This window comes from Electrophorus electricus, chromosome 2 (genome assembly GCF_013358815.1).
Source record: "Electrophorus electricus isolate fEleEle1 chromosome 2, fEleEle1.pri, whole genome shotgun sequence".
Classification (NCBI taxonomy): domain Eukaryota; kingdom Metazoa; phylum Chordata; class Actinopteri; order Gymnotiformes; family Gymnotidae; genus Electrophorus; species Electrophorus electricus.
The window spans coordinates 3228094-3254887 of NC_049536.1; the positions used below are offsets into that span (position 1 = coordinate 3228094).

Genomic DNA, 26794 nt, shown 5'->3' on the forward strand with positions numbered 1-26794 from the left:
CACTCCAAAGCAAAATGTAGAGCATGAACTATGGCTTTTGTTTTGCTTTTAACAAGAAACGTGTCACTGTTCAACAAATTCTAAGTTAACTACAAGAATGATATGTCATTACATAACAATCTTTCCACTTTAAATTCTAAAGAATACACTGATAGTGAAATTTCTATAGTGTTCTATAGCAATATATATTTTCAGTTGAATATTTGGCATAGAATAGCCAATAAAAAGCACAAGAAGTCTGTGCATTTTTATGGTACTCCAATATACCAAACCTTGGTGTTAGATGGGGGAGTGTTCCAAATGTTCTGGATTGTAATACCAAAAGATAGCGTCCTTGATAAAAGCAACTGTCAAACTGGAATACACATCTAAGCACCCTGTATCTCATACTTGTTAAAGCCAAAATTAGCAATTGCTGTGACTGACAGGCCAGTTTTTAAATACCGTGACAGAAATGTTCAAACATCAGCGCCCACACTAAACTGTACATTATGTCTGTTTACCTTGGAAGTAAACAGGCTGTAGGTGAACCCAGGGTGAGATCTGTGCTAAAGGAGCATTGCTTCAGCAGGTCCTGCTCAGAGCCCTAAGGCCAACAAAGCACAAGATAGCGTATTCACCTCTGAGAAATGATAGTGGATATATTGTGGCAATTGCACACACAAGTTCTTAGCAGTTTCTTCATTATTAACTAGCTACAGTTTTGAGACATTCTATCAGAAGGTTGTTTTGCTGACATCAACTCCAGCAGCAACTAGTTCAGTAAGCACATTGTCTTTTGTGTTTATATATTTCAACCGTAGACCACAAGAGCACACTCAAACTCCACAGCTTATCTCTTCTTGCCCTCCAGTGCGCCTACTCACAAACAAGATTATTATTGCTGTTACCATGGCAAACAACACACCATTCAGGCCTGAAGTGCTGTTAGGCTCTTGACAATGACATGCTGCACAATAGAGACAGGCTTCAATGTCCAGCCTAGATAAACAAGTCCATCCCTCCTTTTAACACAACTCAGCCACACACAGAGCGGAGGAGTGCCCATAGACTTTAAGAACAAGAGGAGCACCAACCCCTTTCTTATTACCCCTGTGTTGAGAGTGCCACACTAAACCTAAATCTTCATGGTATGATGAAACAGATCAGAGGTTATGTGCATCTGAGGAGGAGACTGTGGATCACAAGATTTTCTCAGGAAACTATGCTGAGAAAGCGAGTGTGGTGTCATGTTTGGTGTGTAACGGATCCAGTGCAGTCTGAGCTGAAAGCTAGGCTTTTCTGCTACAGAGCTGGATATACAGGATCCAGTATGCACGTACTCCTCTGACACGAAGGTCCAGGTCGTGGCAGAGAGCCCAGAGTAAGGGCATTATTAAAACACAGGAGGCGGCTCATCGTGCTCTTTATAGCTGTGTGTGTGTGCGCGCCTGCATGTGTGTGTGTGCGCCTGCATGTGTGTGTGTGCGCCTGCATGTGTGTGTGTGCGCCTGCATGTGTGTGTGCGCGCCTGCATGTGTGTGTGCGCGCCTGCATGTGTGTGTGCGCGCCTGCATGTGTGTGTGCGCGCCTGCACTTGTGTGTGTGTGCGCCTGCATGTGTGTGTGCGCGCCTGCATGTGTGTGTGCGCGCCTGCATGTGTGTGTGCGCGCCTGCATGTGTGTGTGTGTGCGCCTGCATGTGTGTGTGCGCGCCTGCATGTGTGTGTGCGCGCCTGCATGTGTGTGTGTGCGCCTGCATGTGTGTGTGTGCGCCTGCATGTGTGTGTGCGCGCCTGCATGTGTGTGTGTGCGCCTGCATGTGTGTGTGCGCGCCTGCATGTGTGTGTGTGCGTGCACAAGAGAAAAAAAAAGAGAGAGTGGTGGAGTTACAAAGAAAGAGTCACAAGAAAGCACAAGAGTGGTATAACAGGTGGCAAGTCCCTTCATGTATGCCACATGTGTCTTGCACAAACGTCGGGGAAACTTGTCCAATCCTGGCAAACGTGTATGAACAGGAAGAGTTACCTCACCCTTCCTACCGAACTCAGGAGACAGCACATTTGAGGGGAAATGACATCACTCCATGTACACAATCAAAGACCTTGGGGGTGGTGGGTAGAACTTACTGCAAATCAGAAAACTGTAGCGAATGTGCACAACACATTTTGCTCCAGCTATAAGCCAGCAGACATCTTCACTGAAACTGGCTTTCTTACAGAAGGCTATTATTTACGAAATCTCTTCGAATTGGCTCTCACCACCACAGCTGCAGCATGCCGGCCTCCTCAGCCAAGAAACTCGATTATACGTGCAGATGTAATTAAGCTCTAACTGTAGCTGTCTGCCGTCCAGAGGGCAAATCAGGACACACAGAGTGATGCGGTGAACTGAAGCAATATGCAGTTCAACAGTAGAACAGTACAACGCCATCATCAGATTCCCTGCACAACACAGCAAGCGTCTGTTCCCCTGCCATTTGGGAAGTAGCAGCATGTCCATGACGCCTGACCCGGGAATGGTTTGTGCCCTTGGGAAGCTGCTGACCTCCATGTGCACTCGTGCACTCACTGGACTGTGACATATCACCTCAGTCCTGTTTCCATGACAGACAATACCCTTACCTCATGGCACCTCTATTCCTCACCTTATTGCATAATCAAACTTCAATCACACTGTGTGTCCTGTCTATTACCATGGTGAGAAAAAAGGTTGTGAATTATCAACATGAATTTCAAATTATCTGGATTTCTACATGAATGGCTCCTGAAATATAATGTAATAAAAACTCATTTAATGAACAATAGACAAAACATGTTTACAGTACTACACCTTGTGCAAACAATTTAAACAATGGTAGTGGCGTATGAGAAAAATAGCTTATGTGAAGCTACGTCAATACAATGCAATGCACATGTTCAGTATTTGTCTTGCAGTTTAAGACTAATGGACCCAACATTCCATTATACTTGACACCCTTCATCTGAAGGTCAAGCTACAGTTTCTCTAAGTTGCATGTGGGTATGTGTGAACACAGTCCAGGTACCACATCACTAAATCTCACAACAGTTCTTACAGTTTTCTGGCAGCAGATGAGCAATGTGGGCAATAGTTTTTTTTGGGTTTTTTTGAATGTGCATTTTATGCACTGGTACACGCCAAAGAAAGTTGTCGTGCAACATAAAAGAAGTATATTTTTGGAAGATTTCCCTGAGAGTGCTTTTTTTGAAATCATTGCCACATCACTGGCAGAGTAAAAATGCTTGGCTGGAAAGCCAAAGCCCCTGGGATTGTATAAATAGTAGGTACGGTGATGAATGCGATTGTGTTGCCTGGAATTTGGGAAAACCAAGCATTACTGACAGCCTGAAAAATAAAACTAACGAACCATTAGAAAGTAATGAACCATGTTATTCAAAACACAAACACACTCACACAGATAAACAAAAGCCTTGTATGTTGTTGATATTGATCTCAAAGTATGAAACAGTGCAAATAAGATCATTGGGTCAAAGGTAACAGGATGTCTGCAGTCCAACCTTGGGGAACCAGCTGCTTTGGTTGTTTTGCTACCACTGTTCACTTGATTTGTTCCAGTTATTAAAATCACTTTCAACCAGTCAATATGATGATTTACTTCTCCATGCTTTGGTGACATTTATATAAAAATGAGAATCACAGCTGCATAATTTGCTGAATCATCTTCACATTCTCTTCCCATCCTGACCCACGGCGCTCTGCTCCCAGAGCCACGGTTTAGGTCCCGCACAGCCGTGGCAAGCTCTCTGACATAAACAAACCCCCTCATACAGCCAACCCCTGCATTCCCACCCATCTCACACCTGCTGAGCCTGCTGGGAATGTCATCAACCCTCCGATGCTCCTGTACAGACAGGGAGGAATCAGCAAAGCCCTGCCTAGAGCAAAGGACCTCTCTCTGGGGGAGATCTCGCCGCCCACCACAGGCCAATATTATGGCCTTGCTTTCTCAAACCAACATGAAGCATTATGCAAGACTAAGCAAGCTTTTATATTTACAATCTCCACTGAAATTAGTCTTTTTAAACTGGGCTTAATTTGGGCCCGAGAATGAATCAATACCCGCAGTTAACCGCATATCAATTAGTCATGGTTAAGAAGTCAATTTTGCTGATGAAAATGTTAAAGGTTTTGTTGGTGTTCATTCATACCATATGAATATAACTGTTATTAATTAATTTGCAAACAAAGGTGATCATATGGACACAAGGGTTATGTACTTATATACGGCCTTTATAAGACATAATAGATTTTTCCATTGTAAAGCAAGCACCCCATGATCTCAATCAATGAACATCTATAAATAACTTCAAAACAGATTAAATTTATGTTTTAAAATAAAGGATGTTTCTGGAAGACTTGTGTTGCCATGGTTGGGTGCTGGGTCCTCTGGACAAGAGACCAACCCCTGACCCTGTCCTCCCCCTGGTTTCAGTGCAGGCACGAAACAGAAATTTCTGTTAGTCATAGAAAATAAATCCAGTCATCTCACAAGACTAAAGGTTGACCCATGGCTCAATGTGAGGAATGCACAGGTCTTCACTATTTCACAGACAACACACAAAGTCTTGTCTTCCTCACACACATGACCAGACCACTCCCTAGTATCATACACTTACAACATTTAGCTGACACTTACAATTATGACTGAGTACAGCTTGAGCAATTGAGGGTTAAGGGTCTTGCTCAGGGGCCCAACAGTGGCAACTTGGCAGTGATGGGGCTTGAACCAGCAACCTTCTGATTACAAGTCCAGTACCTAAATACTAGCATTAGTCCACTCACTCACCAACTCTCAGGCACACGTGCATACACTCATACTAATCACTTTCCACCTCCACATTTCACCAAAGCTTCACCAAAACAAACACTTGACAAAAATGAGCTCAGACCTTAGCATGTCCTAGAGGAGACAGTATTGCACAGGAGAGTGAGCTAATGTTGCATCTCCTGATATAGGGACTTCCAACAAGTCCTTGGGAAAAAAGCTTCAAAAACATTCCCCATTTAAACTTCAAGGCTGTTGCTACAAGCGGGAGGTTGGGTGGGGGGGGTTGCTTGGAAGAGGAAAAAGGAAAGCAACCTTAAAACAAGACTGAATCATCATAATACAATGTGACAAACTCCAACGCATCTATTTCTAGAAAATTCAACAAACTATAGCTGAGTGCAGCTTCTTTCACACAGCAGTGCTTTGAGGGACACTTTGTATTTCAGGAAAGAAAGAATAATTTTGCTCGTTAGTCAACAACTACAAAATGAAAGACTGAACTACTGTACAATTACTAAATCATATGGTATACTATTGCTTATAATCAGAATGATCAGTATAGCAATTAGGAAATATGATCAACATTTTTGACGCAAATAAAAAGCTACACTAAAGCAGTAGATTGTAATTATAATTATGAAATTCATGTACATCAGTAAAATCAACTGTAACAGCTGAAAGTTTGTTTTCGAACAAAGCAGAAGGATTCTGGACATATTGGGGACAAGCTCAGTGCTTAGAGCCCTGAGCAACTGGCATTTCACTGGGAGAACTCGCAAGCCACTTGAATGCCACATTCCACAAACTCTCACTCTTTCCACGGCTCTCCATGTCTTTATGGGCCACACACTAGAGAGAAAACCAGAAACCATGTCATCAGAAATAGCCTTGGCCATGCTAGAGGGTCTCAATATTACACAATTACACAGAGTATTGCTACTCTGTTTTGTCTCAATAGTTAACAAGAGACCTTGGACTAAACAGTGTAAATAGCCAGGTAAAATGATCACTTCTCATTCTGTCTGGGAGCATTTCCAACAGTACCATGTGTTCGGAGAGAAGGCAAACGGGCAGACTCATAAAATTTGACAGTAACCGTGGCACGCCAAGCAAAACGTGTGACACGTTATTTAATTCTTATTTATACCTTTTCCGTGATGATAATTAGTGCACTGGTGTCAGTTTGCCCTGTGCTGGATCCACTTTTGCCTTAGGTGGGAGCCAATCAAAATCTACATGTGAATGAGACCATACATTGAAGGCCGACGCCAAGCGGTTGAATAACCCCAGTCGTCAAACCAGTGGTACACTGAAAATGACCACTTGCAGAGAAATGGAATGCGGGAACTTGTACTTCTAAATGAAAGCAGAGAAGAAAATTGATCTTCCTCATCATGTACTCCCTCCAAACTGACCAAATATGTGCATTTAAAACGAATCTGTCCATTAAGCTAAATGGGCGCGTGTTCAGAATTTGTGACAAACACTGTTAAACGTTATTAGAGAAGAGATCATCCAGTGCACATCAACATCTTACTGTCGGACAGGAGCGGTGTTCTTCTGGAAATGCAAACCTACTGTGATTGCTAACGAGGAAAATGGGCAGCACTCCATGCCCTGTCAAGCACACAGTCCATATCCGAAAATCTGGCGCTTTTTTAGAATTTGACCCAAATTACTGGACATAAATTCAACTTGAACTGAAACTCTGCCTAGTGATGATTTACATTTGACCCTGCAATGCAATATCTGGCCCCTTCTTACAGCAGCTTCCCTGCCACCTGATCCATGCAGCGGAACATAACTAGGTGGGCCGGTTCTCCGTCCAGCACCAGCTGCAGCTGCCCACTCGGTTTCACCTTTTTTTTGGCAGATCCAGAGTTGTTTTTTGTGCAGGCGAATTCCGCGCAGCCGAGATAACCGCGCGAGGCGATGCTCACCTGGCGCGGGGTGGTTGCTCGCGGGGGGGAGGTTTCGCTGCTCCAGGCCCAAGGGCAGATCCCACGTGTACGAGGTGTGCGGCTCCCTGAAAGGCCTGCATCATGAGTGTGTGTGCCTTTCACGACCACATTTGGTTTCACACACAAAAAGGAGTGAGTAAGCGAAATTTAAGAGCTAGACATGTTTACTGACACATACTTCGAGCGTTGATGAGAAACATAAATGTTTTTGTGTTGACTACAGATACATTGAATGAGAAACAGCTTTATATGTATCCAAATCTGAGGAAAATACTAACACAGAAAATATGTTTTCTCTCTTTTCCTCTGGTTTGTAATCACCAGTGTCTTTTCGAAGGCAAAACATCACAGAAAACAGGCCTATTGTTTGAAGAGATGGAGCAGCCCAGTGAATTTCAACAGCCACAGAACCCTCATCTGTTCCTTTGCTTGTGTTTGGCCACTTACACAAAAGTACTGCCAATGTCATCTATTCAGATCAGCCTGAATACCAGTCATATTGCTGACAAAAATCAATTGTTTGTCGTCTGTTTCATACTTATAAGATGGTAAGGGAGTATCAACGTATCACACAGTATAAGCCAACTTGATTTTGTCCTTACTGAAGTTTTGTATACAAGCTAAAACAAGAATTTGAACACCTCAAACCAAAAGATCAAATGACAATTTGTTTGGGTTCCTAAACATTGGGTCGAGGCCCTCCAGAAAGAAAGGACCATTCACACGAAGATCAGACCCTAGGGAGACCCTAGGAACTCTAGGAACAAGAAATTCACTGTAATCTCAATGTTTGCCTTTTTCTCAAAAAACCGTCACAAATTTTTCTCCAACATTATTTTCCTTTAATGCCCCCTGCATAAACCTCAACACGTATTTATAGGCTTAGATATTTGCTGCTAAGTGCCAGAGGACTGTTTCCTTTTCTCCAGTGTCACATGTTTGTGGGAGCCTGTCAGAAATGTAGACTTCTAACTTTACAGAGGGCAGTGATAATGCAAGAGAAGATATGAACGTTCCCCATTGCTGCTGCCTGAGGTGATACACAATCCCAATGAAAGAAAGCAGAGACATCGAAACAATGTGGGAGGTTTAAACAATGTTTCCTGCATAATGCTATTGTTTCTTAATATGTTTTTCACAGAAGTTATTATGTCGATATCAGTGCCATCTTGAAACTATTTAGAAGCGCAATCAACTGAGAGCTAGTCCAGGGAATGCTGAACCAGATCAAATAACCTGAGTTAATGCTCCCTCTAGTGGCCAAATTAAGAACGTGGCGTTAATAAACTATATGAGTCAGTGGAACATTCAATACTTGCTAACCCCAAATTTCACTGGGGGAAAAAATAATTCCTTCAGCCTGGCAAAGATTATGTCCTCAAGCAAAAGTGGAACACAACCAACCCTCTCGGGCCCCAGATCACAAAACCCACTAAAAAAAAAATCCTAAACTGGGTAAATTTACCTTCGCCTGTCCCACACGGAGACTGCTGACAAATGCCATGATCTTGTGCAGTCTGGGAAATGGGGGTGTGTTTGTGTATGGCTGATGCGGGTCACTTCCACACATCCTGTACTGCGTGCTTCATTAGCGCTGATAGGACCAAACTGCATGCTAAACAGACATTAGAAACATGCCAGTTTCCCTTAAGGAGCCCCATATTACTTTGGTTAAATATTAAACTCATGTAAAACATTACATGATGTGTTTGATGGAACATTAATCGGCTTTTTTGTCAGAAAACATGACACATTACTGTTGTGGCAAATAGATTTATAAAACCTTTTTGGAACCAACTAATTGTTTTTATCATTCCATTTAATGTATTCATATTTGAACTGTTTGTCTGTTTCTGATAGTTCCAGGTGGGTTGTTAAAATAAGTGCTTAGGACCCTTTGGTAATTGTAATATATTGTAATCAGTAATAACACTGCAATTGTGTCAAGATGACATAATGTATGACATTAAGCTTTTCTCTGTGCTACAGTTCACCAGATGGTGGTAGAATTGACCTTCGCAGTGCGTTAGTGAGCAATGTATTAGTCCACAGAGGCCACCCATTAAACACCACAAGCCAATACCACAGTTACAAGCAAACTAATTTGAATGTATTCTTTAATATAAGATTTGCATGTGAAATAGGTCAAGTCCAAACCCTTTGCATACTTGAATGTATTGAATAACATTAACTAAGAATCTCAAACCATTTCACTGCAAGTTATATTGTGTATGACTATGTATGTGACAAATAAACCAAACTTGAACTGAACTTGAACTTGAATTAAATTGATAAATGTTCATAAGGTTTCTGCTTTCTGAAGTGTATAAGCTACATGGTGTGTGTGGCATATTCATATGTGTGTGTGTGTGTGTGTGTGTGTGTGTGTGTGTATGTGTGTGTGTGTGTGTGTGTGTGCTGGACTGTCTTGAGTCAGAACAGTTGTTTTGGTTTTCTGGGGCCTATTTTCTCACATCCTGAATAAGGCCGGTTATTGCAGCAGGTTCCTGACATACACCGGCGTAATAACGTGTAGGCATTGTCAGATCTGCCAGGCACAGCCAAAAGCAGATTTACTAGTGCATGTTTTACTTCTAGAAAACAGTGCATCAGTAGAATGCCGTTTGCTTCAGTCTAAAACGTGGACACCTGAGGGCAAATTCACAAAAAAAGAGGTTTTGTCCAGCTGGTAGATGTAATAAATGCATATATGATATGACCATTTTCTAAAGGAATCCAGAAATATCAAATTCACATTTCAATTTCCAACTAAATGGACAAGATACACTTTAAATGAATATAGTTAAAAAATGGTAGCTCATCTGTCTCCATATTTTAAGGTGTAGCACATCTCAGTAAGACCGGGGCTCCTAACATAGCTTGGTATCTTCTTGCATTTCAGTGCTTCAGGGTCAGGAGTTATACTTAGCAGGTCAGTCATCTTGGTCTCACGTTCAAGCTCCTGGAGGTAACCTAAGAGTAGCAGATATGGAGCAAGTTAGACATGGGAGACGCCATTAACTCCAGGCAAGCCTCACCATAAATGGAGGCACCAGGTGTCTGAGTCCAATCAAGAGAGCCTTGCCATGATGAGGCCTGAGAGCATGTCTGCAAGGGTTTACATGTCCTGGCGGTAGAAGGGTTGGCTGTTTCTGGCACTGGGTTCAAACAGCTTCTTTTTGCAAAGGAAAGTGAATCATTGAAACAGATTATTATAGGATGGAGGGAAACGACTAAAAGTAGGAACTGTGTAATATAAGATGAAGCCAAAAATAGCTTTTAATCTTTGGCCATGAAGAAAACATGAGTTTAGCACTAAGAATTAAGCATCAACACACACCTCACTCAGTCATGAATAAGCAGTCACAGGTCACATAGCTTCATAGATACTATTCTATACCAGCTAACACAATTACACATGACCCTACAGGTTACAATTACCACTTCACACATTGCATAAGTCACATGTCCAATCTGTGGTAAAATGAGAATGGACTGAGTAGATAAAGTTTAGGACACATCTGATACATTTACAGTTCACCTATACCTTCAGGCAGAACTTCCCTTCAACTGGACTTTTCACAGCTTCTATAAATAGCGCTATCTCATCCCTGTACAATGAAATTAATGCAAGGAAAAGACAGCAAATCCCACCTTGTTTGGATACTGTGGGTTATATGATTCAGAATCAGATGACTGGATTGTATTTGAAATGCATTTCTGATTTCATAGCCACAGATCTACTTGGCATTAAAAAGGTTTCAATACTGGAACCAGCAGAAGAACCCCAAAACAGATAACACAACTAGAAGATCTAAACCACATTGAATTTATTTGTCGTGTGTGTGTGTGTCTGTGTGTGTGCGCAGAGTCAGCTGTTGTACAGCACCCCTAGATCCAAGAGGGTTAAGGGCCTTGCTCAAGGGCCCAACAGTGGCCACATGGAAGATCTATGATTCGAACCAACAACCTTCAGATTAATAGTACAAAGCACTATTCACTAGATTATCACTGCCCCAGTTAGACTTGTAATGTAACCGATTAGCTGCAGTTTGTGCTAAAGTAACAGACGTCATTATTTTTAAGATTTGCTTAAGAACTAAATAAAATAAAGAAGAATCCAAGAATGCAGACTTGTTCAGTGATTGATTTCAAAGACTAAGATGCGTCAGGCAGAGAGGAGAAACAGGGCATGAAGCCTGAATCTCATTGTTAGGAATCTTTTCATCTAGTCAAATTTCCTAAACATTTAATATATAAATCATGTTTTTAAAAAAAGTCTTTATAAACGCATATTCCCAAAAGTAATGGTAGTCCAACCACTTAGTAAAATATCTATATGTCTGGTGTTGTTATTGGCTTTGTTTGTCCTGTACAGCTTTTCCGTAAATTGATATTCAGTAAATCCCCTAAACTAGTTGTAATAATATTCAATTCATCTTAACATTATTTACCAACACACATTAACACTACAGCTCATCATGGTGTAATTGGCTTTTCTGTATAAAATGTATTTACTTTGAGCCATATTTGAGCATGAGCAAAAAAAGAAAGGCACATACACTTGTACACACTAATCATTTAATTCCATACATCACGACATAATAAAATGTGAAAAATGTCCTGGAAAACCATCTTTATTGAAGCAAAGGGTGAGGGGTTACAGAAAAACTGCCAGAGAAAAATGACGACTTTTCAAAAAACCACTGCTATCCATCTTAAGCCTCAGACTCGAACATCTTCTTTCTCCCATCCATGCCGGCTTTGTCCTCGATGTTCTTACGCCAGTCCCCAACCTGTTCAGCAGACTGAGAAACAAAACATTTGATACACACCATAAATACAGCAAAAAGGCCTAACAGAGTAAAAAACTGTCAAAAAGACACAAACTTTCACATGTTGTCAAAATGCGCCTTTATACCCACCTCCTCTTTGACCTCCTTCTTCACTTGTTTCAGGTTGGCCCTCAGATCCAGAGACACCTTGTGCTTGGAGCCCAGCAGAGCCTGAAGCATCTGATCAGCAGACATGCGCACTTTCCTTAGCACAGGCTTCTTGAACTTTCCTTTCAGGTCAACCACCTTAATCTTCAGGTCCTCGATCTGTAGGGAGATGCTGAGTGAGAGGCCATGGTTTAAACCCCATATATGATGTACATTGATCGTTTACGTGTTTCATGGTCTTCACCTCCTTGTCTGTCTTGGCAACCTTGGTTTCCATGTCATACCTTTCCTCATCAACCTTGTCGATGGTCTGATTGAGCTTCTTGCACAGCTCCTAGGGTAAGAATAAACATTTAGATCCATAAGAATGGATTTATAAGATGAGCGAGCACATGCCACAATAATTTAAGATCACGAACGTTGTCTAGCATGTAAAAGTAGAACAGGTAAGCTTAATTACTTGGAGCAATTCATAATGTGACACCGAACGGGAAGAAATTTAATTATTTAGCATTTTCAAATCGGTTTTAAACGTATGACAAATCACCAAGTATCGCGGCCTTGTTTCAATGCAAATGTATAAAAGTAAGTGCAGACCAACGAATCATCCTACGCCTTCACTTCATGAGTTGCATGCTAAGGAGTGAAAGTTTTAATGAATGGGGAAAGCGTACAGAGACCTGGAGCTCTGGGGGTTACTGAGGTCTCAGTAGAGAAGTGTTAGTTATGCAGAAGAACACGGAGCGGACATGAGGCATCGGAGGGTTGCAAAAACTCATCACAAAGAAGCAGGGAAACAGACAACATATTAGCTAGTAGCAAGGAGTTATAGATATGCTCTTTCTCCCCTGTTCTGGTTACTGCAAAGCCCTATTAATCACAATGGCCAGTCCATGGTATTTGCTACTCAGCCAAGTCCGTATGCTTGTTCGGACTAGAATTTACTTGCAGCTCCTGCAGGGATCCAGGCAGGGACAAGGATGGGCAGTGCTCGTTCATGTAGTTCTCCTTATCAGTCGCAAGCTGCTTGGCTTCAGCCTCCAGCAGGCCAGCAGCGATGGACAGCAAAAGGCTCTGAGGGAGGGAGAAACTTGGATGGGTAGGACATAAGAAAACTGTATGTGGCTGTACTTCTTGCTGGAACTACAAAGTTGAACAGAATTTCTGTTGGCTATTATAGTTTTGCTCTGTTTTTACCTTCAGGTGATACCTGCGACTGGATGTCATCTTTTTCCTGTCAATAAAAAACATGTAACAAAAAATATGTAATAAAAATGTCAACTGACAATTTAGTCGTTTTTGGCAAAAAAAAAAAAAAAAGCCATATGTGTAATTAGAGTCAGCTAAATGTTTCCTACTTCATCTTTTCTTCTCATATACACACATAAAAAATATAAAATATTATATCTAATTATTTATTATGCTTATTATTACATTATTATTACAGTTGTCATTGTTGTTTAAGCTACAATTGATGTATTTATTATTTTTCAGGGGTTTTTTTTATTATTAAAATTGCAATGCACTTTGAGGTGTGTAATTTGTATGAAACACGCCATATAACTGGGTGCACTTACTCTGACATCTTGACAGTTGCATATGTTCACACCCTGTTAAAAGAATTAAGGGTCATCAGGGCCATCAGTTTCGCTCCACACTGTCTAAACTGCGTACTTAATATTACACAGGTTCACTCAAATGCTTGCTGTTGTCAGGAGTGTCGTAGGGTGAAGCCATAAGCTTGTACTGTACAAGCCTTAACATATATCTGAGAAAGTTAAATTTAGGCAAGCAGCGTAACGTACCCTCTTCTGTAACATGTAGCCTGCTCGTTGCAAAGGTATACAAGTTCCAAAACTATTAATCTTTATTATTAAAGATATTATGAAATATTGCTTGATCAGAGTATACAAAATAGTCTTGTCAGAAATGTAAATGATGTAAAAAAGAGTTGGTCATATGAACACATTGATAGAAGATACTGAATAACCTGACATATTTGATCAGCATGTTTCTTTGAAAAAAAAAGACTTTCTAATTAAAATGGAAAATAACAGCAACAATGCTATAGTCCCAAACACAATCATTTATTTAACTTGCTGCCAAAACTCTAGCAAGAATTCTTAATTCAAGGCATGTGTCCAGAGCTGTAAGGACATTCGCTGTACTGCTACACTGCAAATTTTTATTTATTTATTTTTTAATGATAAATAATCAGCTTTGATCTTCCTGGAAAAATAACTCACATATTGAATGCATGCAATCAATGAGCTATTCTAGGTCAGGAGAGTGAATGAGAAACAGCTGAGACTGACTGTGGACAAGTGCCCAAAACTGCAACTACAAGGCTTAAGAAGGCTCAGTAATAAAACACATCCAGTGAATGAATGTGACCCCATACTTTATGGCAATTCAAATTTCACCTCTACTCTCTCAGAATATGATATTGCATACTCTGTGCTGCAGGAAAGCCACTTACCATCAGTGCTTTCATGTTTTATTTATAGAATTCATTTTTACATACCTTTGCATTGCTCCTTCAAACTCAAATACTTGCAGTGATAGTGTGATAAGTGTTTGCTAAGTGTCCTTGTCTGTCTCAGAGAAGATGCTCACCTATGCACGAGAACAAGGGCAGAACGCAGTTGGCGAAAGGACAGAAAAGACCGGCAAGCCCCAGTGAGAGAAAAAAAATCAAATAGGATATATATGGGAACCTCTGATGGCTCAGCACATCCCAGAAGTCCTGTTTATGGAAATGGATTCCAGCCCACACCAATAGGCCAGTGAGCCTGAAATACTTGCAGCCCAACCTCGGCAGACCTCATAAATTTCCCTCACTTGAAGACCTCTCAGATGAGGGCTGGCTTCTTCTTAGCCTACACAGTCAGAGAGAGGCAAAGTTCAATAGACTTGGATGCATCAAAACCACTGACCATTGCATCAAATTCCATACAATTGATTCTGTGTGCTTGTGTAAGAGTATGCATTGAATTAATAACCAATTCAGGTTCATTTCAATTTCAGGTAAGACATTTCTCTATAACTGAGTAGGGTTATAAGATGCTGACCCTTCCGTGTGTCAAGGCCACCTCACTGAACCTAAAAAAAGCTCCTTTCACTGTTTCCAGTTTTATTAAAAGGAATGTTGGAGTGATTACACAAAAATGTATAGTGAGAAACAAGAGTTAAGATGAGAAGTCGTCTTGAAGAAGTCAATGAAGAATGCCTGGTTTTAATGTGGTGCATCAGTAATGGGTGGGGGGGGGGGGGGGGGGGTGACCTCTAGCGACCTCCAGTGGTCAGGAGAGAGTTAATAAGAGTAAAGACTGCTCCTCCAAAATACAAAAAAATATCACATGAACCTAAAAGGCAGCAAAATGTAGGCAAATAAAATCTAAAATACTCATACAGAACAAACATGATGGTAAAGGTTTTCTTCAAAATAGCTCGTTTAATTATAGTGTCTCGTCAATGATATACATTTCTCCTTCAGAACACCTATACTATATAAAACAACTGCAGCTGCTAGCACTGGTACCAACATGCACAGTAAAACTATTTGCAAAATATGACACACTGCACAGCCCTGGAGAGGATTTAGAGTAAACAAATAAAGAAATGTCTGAAAATTAGGCCTCGCCACCCTCAAACATCTTCTTCCTCCCATACATGCTGGCCTTATCCTCAATGGTCTTCGGCCAATTGCCCACTTCTGGCTGTGAAGAAACAAACAACAGTGTGTGGATGGTACATAGCTGCATGAAAAAGATAATAACACATCATAAAAAACCAAGCACACTGAAAACACTGCCCGGAGTTGGAATTACCAACATTAATGCTCACTACCTCTGTCTTGGTAACTGATGTACTCAGAAGGCAGAGATGGATTCAGTAAATATAGGCTTTTATTTCCACAATGAATGTAAGCTCACCTCCTCTTTGACCTCCTTCTTCACTTGTTTCAGGTTGGCCCTCAGATCCAGAGACACCTTGTGCTTGGAGCCCAGCAGAGCCTGAAGCATCTGATCAGCAGACATGCGCATTTTACGTAAAGCTGGCTTCTTGAACTTGCCCTTCAGGTCAATCACCTTAATCTTCAGGTCCTCAATCTGTAGATGCACAAACCCGTAGTCAGACCATCCCGAATGGCTATGCCCAGCTACTGTTTCTGCGTCTAGTACACATGTTGACTGATCGAAATACCTCTTTTTCTCCCTTCTTCACTTTGGCCTCCAAGTCGCATCTTTCCTCATCAATCTTGTCGATGTCATGACGCAGCTTTTTGCACAGTTCCTAGCCACATGTTGAATGATATATTCACTGCATTGTAAAAATGTGCTGTAAAACTGCATCATTCTAATGGAGTGTCACTGAAAATAGATTTTTTTGTTTTTGAAACAAAAAACATGTTTGTTTAGGAAGAATTTCAGCATATTAATAATAATAATTCCACATAGTTTATAAACTACAGCCATGAGAAACACCTAATACAGGGCCTTGAAAAAGTATTCATTCATTTTTTTATGTTACACCTACAAACCTTTTTTTTTTATATGATAAACAAACACAAAGTAGCAAGTAATTGTGAAGTGAAAAGAAAATTATGCATGGCTTTTAAATTTTTTAATAAATAAAAGTGTGGTATGCATTTTGTATTCAGCCCCCTGTACTCTGATACCCCTAAATAACATCCAGTGTGACCAATTGCCTTCAAAGGTCACCAAATTAGCAAATAGAGTCCACCTGTGTGTAATTTATTCTGAGTATAACGACAGCTGTTTTGTGAAGACCTCAGAGGTTTATTAGAGAACATTAATGACATCATCATTAAAACCAAGGAACACACCAGACAGGTCATGGATAAAGTTGTTGAGAAATGTAAAGCAGGGTTAGGCTGTAAAAAAAAAAATATCCCAAGCTATGAACATCTCACGGAGCACTGTTCAATCCATCATCCGAAAATGGAAGGAGTATGGCACAACCGCAAACCTACCAAGATATGGCCATCCACCTAAACTGACAGCCCAGGTAAAGAGAGCACTACTTAGAGAAGCAGCCAAGAGGCCCATGGTCACTCTGGAGGAGCTGATCCACAGGTGGGACAATCTGTCCTCAGGTCAAGTATTAGCTATGTACTCCACAAATCTGGCCTTTATGGAAGAGTGGCAAGAAAAAAGCCAATTTTAAAACCAAGCCATAAGAAGTCTTGTTTACACTTTGCCACAAGCCATGTAGGGGACACAGCAAACATGTGGAAGAAGGTGCTCTGGTCAGATGAGACCAAAGTTAATCTTTTTGGCCTAAATGCAAAACACTGTGTGTGGCAGAAAACTAACACCATCCCCACCTTTAAACATGGTGGTGGCAGCATCATGCTGTGGGGATGCTTTTCTTCAGCAGGGACAGAAGCTGGTCAGAGTTGATGGGAAGATGGATGGAGCTAAATACAGGATCCTGGAGGAAAACCTGTTAGAGGCTGCAAAAGACTTGATACTGGGGCGGAGGTTCATCTTCCAGCAGGACAACGACCCTAAACATACAGCCAGAGCTACGATGGAATGGTTTAGATCAAAGCACATTCATGTGTTAGAATGGCCCAGTCAAAGTCCAGACATAAATCCCATTGAGAATCTGTGGCAAGACTTGGAAAATTACTGTTCACAGATGCTCTCCATCCAATCTGACTGAACTTGAGCCATTTTGCAAAGAATAATAGGCAAAACGTTCAGCCTGTAGATGTGCAAAGCTGGTAGAGGCGTACCCCAAAAGACTTGCAGCTATAACTGCAGCGAAAGGTGGTCCCACAAAGTATTTAGTCAGGGGGCTGAATATAAATGCACTTTCCAGATTTTTATTTATTAAAAAATTTGAAAAACATGTATCATTTTCTTTTCACTACACAATTACTAGCTACTTTGTGTTTGTTTATCACATAAAACCCCAATAAAATACATTTAAGTTTGTAGGTACAACAAGAACAATATAAAAAAATGTGGAAAAGTTCAAGGGGTATGAATACTTTTTCAAGACCCTGTAAAATGTGAAATGTTAAGGACTATTGGGTTAGAACATTTATTGTTCCACTCTGTATGTTGTGAAGAGAGTGTCCGAGAGCTCTTAGGTTAACCATGCCACAGGCATGGTCAAACAAATTACTTTAAAAACGCATTTCAAGCCAAAATTGCTCTTTAAACCGAATTGATAAAACAATTTGTTCTAAGCCTTTTCAAACACTGCAATCTTACATTCACACAGCTGCTTTCATGAAAATGTTTACCTTTGAGCGAAGGTAAAATGACGCCCAGCGAGAGGATAATCCGTGCTGTGGCTCCTCACCACGCAGTTTTAAATGCCTGCGTGATTCCCCGCTACGCGCACGCAGAGGACTGCTGGCACTGTGCTAGGAGCCCGTGCGGCATACCTGCAGCTCCTGGACGGAGTGCGGAAAAGGCAGATCTGAGCAGTGCTCAGACATGTAGGCAGCCTCGTCAGCCACAGACTGGGACGCTTCCTTCTGCAGCAGGGCCTCAGCTATGCTCAGCATCAAGAGAAGAGGCCTCCAGTGCTTTATTTCTCCCTCAGTGCTGAGCTACCCTGATACCATCTAATCATTCAAAGATCACAAAAAAAATGATCACGTTACATTTTTTGTTTTTGCGAATTATAAATATATTTTCTTCAATTCTTAAAGAATCATAGATTTTTTTCATTACCTTGAGAGCATGCCTTCGGCTTGAAGTCATCTTTTTTTCTACACACACACACACACACACACACACACACACACACACACACACACACACACACACACACACACACACACATTATATTCACATTATATATATTTGTGGGGGAGGGTGTGGAAGGACAAATGTGAGTTTATAAGCAAATTAAGCATCAAAGAAAAAATAAAATACATACTCAGACATCTTGGCGGTATCTTTTTAGACCCTCCTTATATACAAGAAAATGTAAATTTTAAATTACATTTTAATTTACTGGATCTTGGTCCTTTCACTCATCTTCCAGGATAGTGGACTGAGTAGCTCAATGCAATCAGAGCGTGTCCTCCCTGTGGTCCACTTTTCACCTTTATCTGTGCAATCGATAACAGTGGCTACAGTGTGGCTACTTGTATTGATGTAGAAACCACCTTTGATCACATGCTTTGTGAATGTGTGCACTTGTATCCTCACAAGCATCGTTCACAGCCAGCAACGTTCAGCAGATCAGAAATGTAACTGTTAAATACGTAAGGTGCCCTGGCCTTACCTAAGCTCAGAGAAACAGATCTAAGTATACATAATCATGCCATCTTCCCGCAAGCAAATACATGCTTCACCCTGAGATCTGATCTCTAGAAAATATTTGCCATCAGATCTCTGGAGATGGCTACAGCAGTGAAAGTGTTACACCCCAGCCCAATACTCTCACCACCAACTCCAACTTTATCATTTTAGGCTAATATTAATCAAATTACTGCCAATCATATTCCTCACAATTTCTCTAGGTCTTTCACTCCAGCGAATATCTGTGTGCTATCCACAGGGGCAAAGCCATACTGAACAGCACATGCAAAATATGCAAATTCTTTTGTAGTTTTGACAACACTCTGACAACAAATTACATTGGCATATGCAGTTTTCTACATTTCTCCTGATATATTTCTGGTAACAACCCAATAGCTAATTCTGAGCCAATCCATGCCATGCTAAATAGTCATGCTAGCTATTGTCATTACTCAAGCATTGCATGCCTGCTCAGCTATGAAACAAAATAGCGATAGTTATTAATAGCAGATTAGGTCATCATAGTCCTGTACTGGGTTCTTACTATGAAAATCTAATTAGACTAATTAATTTAAGATTAATTAATTTATGTTTTGAATATGGAATATGCACCTAAACATTGAAAACAAAATTATTATATTTTCTCAATTTTTCTAGTATTTTATCAGGGTGACAAAAGACCCAGACATTGATTATTTCTGAACTTTCTATTGCTCTCAAAGAATAATTCATAGTTATTACAGAAAGAGAAAAGTATCCAGAAAACTAGAAGAAGGTTGAGAGGCCTGGATCTACAATGAAGCCTAGACTGGTATTGGACGCTGTCTCATCTTCAGGTGGTGTCCTGTATCACCAGACAACGGGTCCACAACAGAACACGGACACTCAGACTTCCAAAGCAAAGCAGCCAAAGAGCGGAGCGAGGGAGCTGACCCTTTATCTCCCCTATCTGAGAGTGGTGGCAGTGGTAGGAACCTGCGCGAGGAACGGTTCAGGGAGGGGCGCCACTGACACACAAACACCGACTTCTAACAGCATATACGGCTGGCATGGACCACCAACACAGAGTGCCACCCCGCTCCCCCACTTATGGTAGTGGAACCAAAGACATTAGTATGCCAGGTCCCCGAAATATCACATCCACTCCATCCCATCTGTTCCAATTGCCATACTTTAAATAGCCAAGACAGGGAAGAGCAAAGTTCCAGATGACTATTTAAAAGAAAATGCACTTGATAATGTGAAAACAGAAAATGACTCAATTCTCAGTGAATTATGTAAATCTAACATTGTAAGGAAGATAATTTTTATTGGTTTGTTTATTTTAGTGGTTTTTGTTTGCTTGTGTTCTTGTTATTTTACCATTTTTTTATTTAGTATTGTAAAAGTGGCTAATATTCAGTGTTTTTTATTTTATTAGTTGGTTAGTTTAGTTGTTTGTTTTAAACAGTGCAGAAATCAGTTTGGCCTGACTGCCTTGTTGTTATAATTTTAAAGTCTGCCTCCTTTAGTATTTTGCATTAAAGATTTTGCATTTGGTAAGACATCTTTTCTCCTTTTTACAATTACAATTTTCACTTACAATTTTCACATTGATAAATTATTTGAAAATTTAGACAACTTACCATTGTATGGACAACATTTTAGTTTGCTTGTTTGTTTTTTTTAAATTTTGGTTTGTTTCTTAAACAGTGTTGATTTGTACCTTGCCAACATACCTCTGCAGCTTTTAGTATTCTGCTTTAAATGTATTTGGTAAGACACCAACCCTGTCTTTAGAGCCTCAGTCACGGATATGTGTATATGAAGTAATACCTGAGATGAGCATCTTTAATGCGATCTAAACGTGATGCTCGAAGGGGGGAAAAAACGGCACTCTAAAAATAAACTCCGGAGACCCAGTCTGATTAAACAGACAGAATAAGAGGAGCAGATGACTGATGCCTGGTGCAGCGTGTGGGTCAGGGGATCCTCCCACTGCCTCCTGACCATATGGTTTAACACTGTTCAACTACAGAGCGCACCAGGGGAATTCTCTGCGGTGTTACACCCAACAGAAGAGAAACAGGATTGGCTCCAGCCAACTAGACGTTGGCACGTCCTCATCCCCACTCTGGAAAGGTTCCTGAGTTCTCTCAGTGAGGAGGCAGAAGAAGTGGGGCGACCGTGAGTGAAAGCAGTGGAAGCTTAATCACTGTGTGCTCTGCTTGACAGATTTTGAATGCATTTATCAAACGAAATTGTTTCTCCCTCTTAAAAGCTGAGAACGTAATAGGTAGAAGTATGTAATAAGCTTTAGTGTGCAAGTGACAAGAAATGTAAGTTGAGATGGTTGCAACACAGAAGAGATGAAGGGAAATGTCACCAAACTCTTGACTACCCACAATGCCAAAGCAAAACATGCCACTAGGATTTAGTATTTTATGTGGGAAGACTAGTTTAGTAAGCTTCAGTACTAGCACTTTGGACCATATTGGCTATGTTCTCTGCATTTGAAATAACATTTCTTCTTTTATTCAAACACAATAGCATGGTGTATGACAAGCAATGTGGAGTGATTGCGTGCTTGTGATGCTCGTTTAGATGTAGAGAAAAGTGGCAACAAACTAGAAGCAAGTCTCTTAAAACTTGCTGCATTTTTGCTTGTTAGAAATGTCCAAGATCCATAGATTTGGATGTGGTTTAGCTAAAGAAATTCTCTCCATGACAAATACTTTCAACTCACAAAACTTTTTTTTTTTCTTTAGTGAGGTGCAGCAATAAAAAAAAAATCAAGCTGTGACCATAAGTGGGAAAGAAGAATGTAACATATCATACCTGTAGTAGCAGAGCATACCAACAGATGTCAGAGTTTCTTCAAATAGCGTCAGTCCTTCAAGCACCATCATGGCATCATGTCCTGTCTTCTATCTTCTGTCTTCTGTCAAAATCTTCTGTGTAGCAGTATATAAAAATGCATATACAAGACTTTTAAAACCAAATAGATCCTGCAATTATACATTTGCTTAACATGTGCCTTATCGGACCTACATGGATTAGATGCTTTTATGGATAGCATCTAAATGGGGAACAAATGAAAGAGCCCCAAGAAAACATTTGATTGATCTACAGTGACATCTGAGCAAACACTTCAGTACAGCATCATGTAATCAATAAAGAACAGACATTTTGCCGATCAGGTGAAGACAGGGAGAAAGTAGTGTGAGAGAGAGACAGAGAGAGAGAGAGGAGATACGTGCTGAGACATAGTCAAGACAAGCTTACCTGATACCTGCTAAAATCCCGATTAACGCAGTTATTCTCTGAGGTCCTTCAATACTGAATTTATTACCATCAGTGTGCTTTCAGCAGCTTTTTAATAACACAAGGAACAGACCTAAGAATTCCATTTTAGTACATTCATTTAGTACATTCCACTCTGCAGAGTGGAACACACCCTGCTCAGCTCATGAAGAGCTTATCGCTAAGTTGAACCAGGGTATTAGAATACACGAGGCCGCTGCGTGTCCCTAGCACTGGGCTGAGAAACTGCTGCCCGACAACTCTACATCTTTTTAACTGGCCATGAAATGCCCAGAGCACATTCAAATCGACTGCACAAATTGAGAAGAACTACAAGAATCATTAAGATACTTTTGATATTTATTTTAGATGTCTTAACTTCAGTCATGCTTGTACAATATTTGCTGTTCAAAGACAGAAATAATACAAATTGCCAATTTGTTTTTAAATATACTGGCTATAGTCAGATAATTGATGGTCATATACAAAACAGTCATAGATTATAAATAGAGCAGTAAGGAAGGTCATTTAGGAGGTCTCAAACATCTTCTTCCTGCCATCCATGCCTGCCTTTTCGTCAATATTCTTACGCCAGTCCCCCACAGGTTCCTTGTCCTACAAAGAACCAAGGACAGAGAAAAAAATTAATAAATTGCAAACAAAGTCCATAAATGACCAGAGAATTTCTACCTTGGGTCATAATTGATTATAATGCCATAATCTTGTCTCACACCTAGTAGACATGTCAAACTGTACACGTTGTACATGTGGAGAATGGGATAAAAATCTGCTCAAATTGAAGTTTCATCTAGAATACCAAAATAACATTTCTGTAATGTCTTGTGCTCAGTGGTGGGTACCCACCTCCTCTTTGACCTCCTTCTTCACTTGTTTCAAGTTGGCTCTTAGGTCCAGGTTCACCTTGTGCTTGGAGCCCAGCAGAGCCTGAAGCATCTGGTCGGCAGACAGACGAACTTTCTTCAGAGCTGGCTTCTTGAACTTGCCCTGCAGGTCCTGAACTTTGATCTTCAGGTCCTCGATCTGTTCCACGCAAACAGATCACAGAAGATACTAAAGAAACACTAATGTACTGTAAGGGCTAAAAAAATAAATAATTAAAACCAGTTAAAAATCATACCTCCTTGTTGGCCTTGCTCACTTTGGTTTCCATGTCATATCGTTCCTCATCAATTTTGTCAATCTTTGCATGGAGCTTCTTGCATAGCTCCTGCAATCCATTATTTATGAAAATGACAAGTTTGTCAATTGGGTGCAGATCAGCCTGCCTTTGACAACACCTAAAGCAATGCTTACTCCATGCAAATACATCATGCGTGGCACACGAGTGTGATTTAAACCAGAAGAGGAGTCGGACAGTGTGTTTAGATAATAAAAGTCCTGCAAGAGCACCTGAAGGTCAGCCATAGAGCCTGAGAGGTCCGGGCCTGGGCAGTTTTCCTCCATATAAGTCTTCTTCGCTCCTTCAATTGCTATTACCTCAGCTTCCAGCCGACTCTTCGCAATGGAGAGCATCAAGCTCTGGCAAACAAATAGCGGACATTCAGTTATAATGAGGCATACACAGTGGCATTGAAGTCATCAGTGTAAGAAAATAATGTTATAACAATGCAAACGAAAAAAAAATTACCTTTAGCTGATGCCTCCGACTCGATGACATTTTTTTCCTTTTTGATGTGTAAAATAAATAGAAAATAACCTTAGAAAAAGGCATAGTGCACTGGAGAAAATACAGACACCAAAGGTGCAGAAGAGTGCACAGCAAAATGTGGCAACGTAGTAAGACTGACAGAAATAAATTATTTTACCTGCATCATTTTGAAAGAAAATGGCATTACATTTTTCAGAATGTGTGAATGATTGTGATTCATCAAAACGCTTACAGAGCAGAAACATCTGGCACTTGTGAGTGCTCTGTTGCCACATAATGCAGTTAAAATGGCAAAAGATGTTAATGAAGTTTTCATCTAAACATCAAAACCGATTCCAGAACACACTGCAGATGCACTCACAGTCTTATAATACATTGTTTGATTGCCTAACGTTCAGTAGTGCAGAGCAGAGAGAGAACTTACTCAGACATCTTGGCTTCTTGTTTGCCTCGGGTCCTGTAAAAAGGTGTTGCATTTGTTAGAACTCAAGAAAATTAAATCAACCAAGTTAACTAACAAATCCTGTTTTAATTGTCAGATTTTTATCCCAGATTTTTAAATATGATATTGGACAAATTATGTTGACATAGACCAATAGACAACACATATCTTTTAATCGAAAATGATAACTGGACAACACCTTCATATCCAGGGCAATTCCGTGTTAGCATGCACGTCATAGCTATAAAGTGAATATTTCGATTTTTTCCTTTGTTCGGTCAAATCACACTGGTCTCTTGGGGGATTAGTAGGACAGAAGCCACTCTGTACAATTATATATTAACAGGTTTTTCTTTTTTTTCAGTCACAGCTATCTAATATTATCCATCCATTAGCTCAAGCTGAGGAGAACAAAGATGTCCGCACAAGAGTTTGACCTGCTTGCCTGGGCAGGTTCTGAGACACAGGAATAAGAGTGGTCTAACTGAACAACTGCTGATGTCCTGGGCAACATGATACACGGTACACTTGAGGACAGTCTTCCAGCAGACAGAAGAAAAATCACTTCTAAATTAAGGCAGGACAGTATGTGTTAGCAGCCGGCGGTACACTTGAGATCTCTCTTATGGGGGTACGCTTGCCCTCGAGGACACATTTATAACCCAACACCATGGTATGTGAGACCAATCTTGCCATTCGAGATTCATTAACTTCATGAGACTTGCAGGAGACAAACTAGAAGAAGCCTCAACAAGCCCAAGTACATTGTAGGGATGGACTGTTTCTATTCTGCTCAAGTGTAAAAGGTGCAGAAACTCTGCTCCTGTATAACATGTAGATAAAAGTCAGATGATCCGAGGCATTATTTTCTCCTCCCACTGTGACCTCACCCTTTTCACCCTCTTTGTGAAGTATCCAGTAGGGACTGAAATGAATTATTAACTGGAAAATTACGTTTTATAAAGTCCATCATATGAAATGAATCCAACCAAGTAAGAATGCTTGCCAGTGACCTGCTCAGACAGGAATAAGGTTTCAGAATGTCAAATCATCTCTTCATGAATCATGGAATGCAAAGTCTTCACAAGCTACAGCACAGAACTGGCATCACTTATGAAGGCAAGCTTATTACATGACGGAAATGATTATACTTCACAGCACCTCATTAAGACTATATATAAAGCATGTACTCTTAATATGAAGTTGTTATTTATAGATTTTTTTGGTTACAGGCAAAACCCTAATAAGCAACAGTTATAAGTAGTATCTGTGCACATCTATAGCTCTTCTGATTTGGGACTATAAAACAATGGACATCTCAGAATTTTAACATTTAGTGATTAGTATGACCAAGTCTACATTAAACCAGAAATGATTAGCATCTTAAAAATATTAATTTCAAACTCATTCGTATAAAGTTGGAATATCTTTATACGAATTTTTACAAGAATATTCTTGTAAATTAATTTGTAATAAAGGCAATAATAAAGTCTTTGAATCTTTATTATTGCACTGATCACCTTATAGTTACCACGTCACTACTGGTGAAATATCTGAACTGGAATATGACAAAATATCAGGAGCGGTAGCCCAAAGCCCTTTTTAAAACAAGGTACAATTTCTTTTCTTCTCTTATAGCAGATCAAGTTTTAAAAAAAATCTGCCTTTGCTTTCAAAAAAGATCCTGAGAGAAGGCACTTGACGTTGGTTCCAAAAAAAAAATAATCAAAAATTTAAATCCTTAAAATCCCTCCTGTTGCTATAAGCAAGACAAGCTGGATTGAGAAGAGCTAGTGCAGAGGTTCTCACCTAGGAGAGCAGGTGGCAAGCAGGATCCAGCACTGAGACTGTCATGGGCTACTGAAATGCAATGAGGGTTTTAATGACATTCTCTGATGGCTCAGCAGAACACTGCATTTCTCTTTATGGAATTGGAGTGCTGCTCAGACCAACAGATCAGCATGCATCTGAAACTTTAGCTCCAACCCCTCCCTACAACTTCTGTATAAATAACCCGCCTGCTAGATTGTTTTTCTTGGTTTATTGCTTATTTATCTAGTCATTTGTTCCTTATACAAGGCAATTTACAGTCACGACTCCTTGTACACACGTTTCCCAGTCAGTCAAAAGGAGGACAAGACATCTTACTTAAGCGTCGGAACTTGAAGCGCACTGAAGCTCCTGTCTTCTTGCAGAGTCTAGTTCCAACCCTATCCTATGCCTAGGCATGATAAGCCTTTCAAGGGCGTCTGAAAATTAGCACCAGGTACACAGCAAAATGCTGTGTGACACATATAAACCCAGTAAGAGTTACTTCAATGCTGTAGGACTGAAGATTGTGTGGTAGAAGCTGGGTTTATTATGCTTGGAGCTTCAGAGTCTAAGTTAAACCACTGATGCATTACTACTCATCTCAG

The 26794-nt window shown here is 40.4% G+C and overlaps 3 protein-coding genes across 4 annotated transcripts; all 3 read right to left on the minus strand.

Annotated features, from left to right (window-relative positions):
• Window positions 1–11316: 11316 nt before the first annotated feature.
• On the minus strand, window positions 11317–14385 carry LOC113580557 (troponin I, fast skeletal muscle-like). The gene is made up of 7 exons (XM_027015189.2): window positions 14309–14385; window positions 13270–13302; window positions 12890–12926; window positions 12638–12766; window positions 11937–12026; window positions 11675–11851; window positions 11317–11557 (listed from the first exon to the last, which is right to left on the minus strand). Exons 2-7 carry the CDS (start codon window positions 13275–13277, stop codon window positions 11468–11470), a joined length of 531 nt encoding a protein of 176 aa, XP_026870990.1. The 5' UTR covers window positions 13278–13302; window positions 14309–14385; the 3' UTR covers window positions 11317–11467.
• Window positions 14386–15277: 892 nt separating this feature from the next.
• Window positions 15278–18665, minus strand: LOC113580559 (troponin I, fast skeletal muscle-like). The gene is made up of 6 exons (XM_035521519.1): window positions 18617–18665; window positions 18409–18446; window positions 18117–18299; window positions 15899–15988; window positions 15628–15804; window positions 15278–15411 (listed from the first exon to the last, which is right to left on the minus strand). The coding sequence occupies exons 3-6, from the start codon at window positions 18237–18239 to the stop codon at window positions 15325–15327; spliced, it is 477 nt and encodes a 158-aa protein (XP_035377412.1). The 5' UTR covers window positions 18240–18299; window positions 18409–18446; window positions 18617–18665; the 3' UTR covers window positions 15278–15324.
• Window positions 18666–22605: 3940 nt separating this feature from the next.
• LOC113580558 (troponin I, fast skeletal muscle-like) lies at window positions 22606–26257 on the minus strand. Of its 2 annotated transcripts, none has more exons than XM_027015190.2 (7): window positions 26187–26257; window positions 24360–24392; window positions 23915–23951; window positions 23677–23805; window positions 23405–23494; window positions 23131–23307; window positions 22606–22881 (listed from the first exon to the last, which is right to left on the minus strand). In XM_027015190.2, the coding sequence occupies exons 2-7, from the start codon at window positions 24365–24367 to the stop codon at window positions 22795–22797; spliced, it is 528 nt and encodes a 175-aa protein (XP_026870991.1). In that variant the 5' UTR covers window positions 24368–24392; window positions 26187–26257; the 3' UTR covers window positions 22606–22794. The 2 variants fall into 2 exon arrangements, with proteins under 2 accessions (XP_026870991.1, XP_026870992.1); XM_027015191.2 differs by having other exon boundaries at window positions 25898–26227.
• Between the last annotated feature and the right edge of the window lie 537 nt (window positions 26258–26794).

What these genes read in the sequence shown, in the direction of transcription:
- LOC113580557 (XM_027015189.2), bottom strand. An exon ending in GTCGCAGGTATCACCTGAAG is followed by an intron (nt 12,767 to 12,889) that starts GTAAAAACAGAG and finishes TCCCTCCCTCAG; the next exon opens with AGCCTTTTGCTGTCCATCGC. An exon ending in AGAAGGAGGTCAAAGAGGAG is followed by an intron (nt 11,558 to 11,674) that starts GTGGGTATAAAG and finishes TTTGTTTCTCAG; the next exon opens with TCTGCTGAACAGGTTGGGGA.
- LOC113580559 (XM_035521519.1), bottom strand. Translation starts at nt 18,239, where the DNA reads ATGCTGAGCATAGCTGAGGCCCTGCTGCAGAAGGAAGCGTCCCAGTCT. An exon ending in ACTCCGTCCAGGAGCTGCAG is followed by an intron (nt 15,989 to 18,116) that starts GTATGCCGCACG and finishes ACATGTGGCTAG; the next exon opens with GAACTGTGCAAAAAGCTGCG. An exon ending in TGAAGAAGGGAGAAAAAGAG is followed by an intron (nt 15,805 to 15,898) that starts GTATTTCGATCA and finishes GTGCATCTACAG; the next exon opens with ATTGAGGACCTGAAGATTAA.
- LOC113580558 (XM_027015190.2), bottom strand. An exon ending in GTCGGAGGCATCAGCTAAAG is followed by an intron (nt 23,806 to 23,914) that starts GTAATTTTTTTT and finishes TTTGTTTGCCAG; the next exon opens with AGCTTGATGCTCTCCATTGC. An exon ending in TGAGCAAGGCCAACAAGGAG is followed by an intron (nt 23,308 to 23,404) that starts GTATGATTTTTA and finishes TGCGTGGAACAG; the next exon opens with ATCGAGGACCTGAAGATCAA.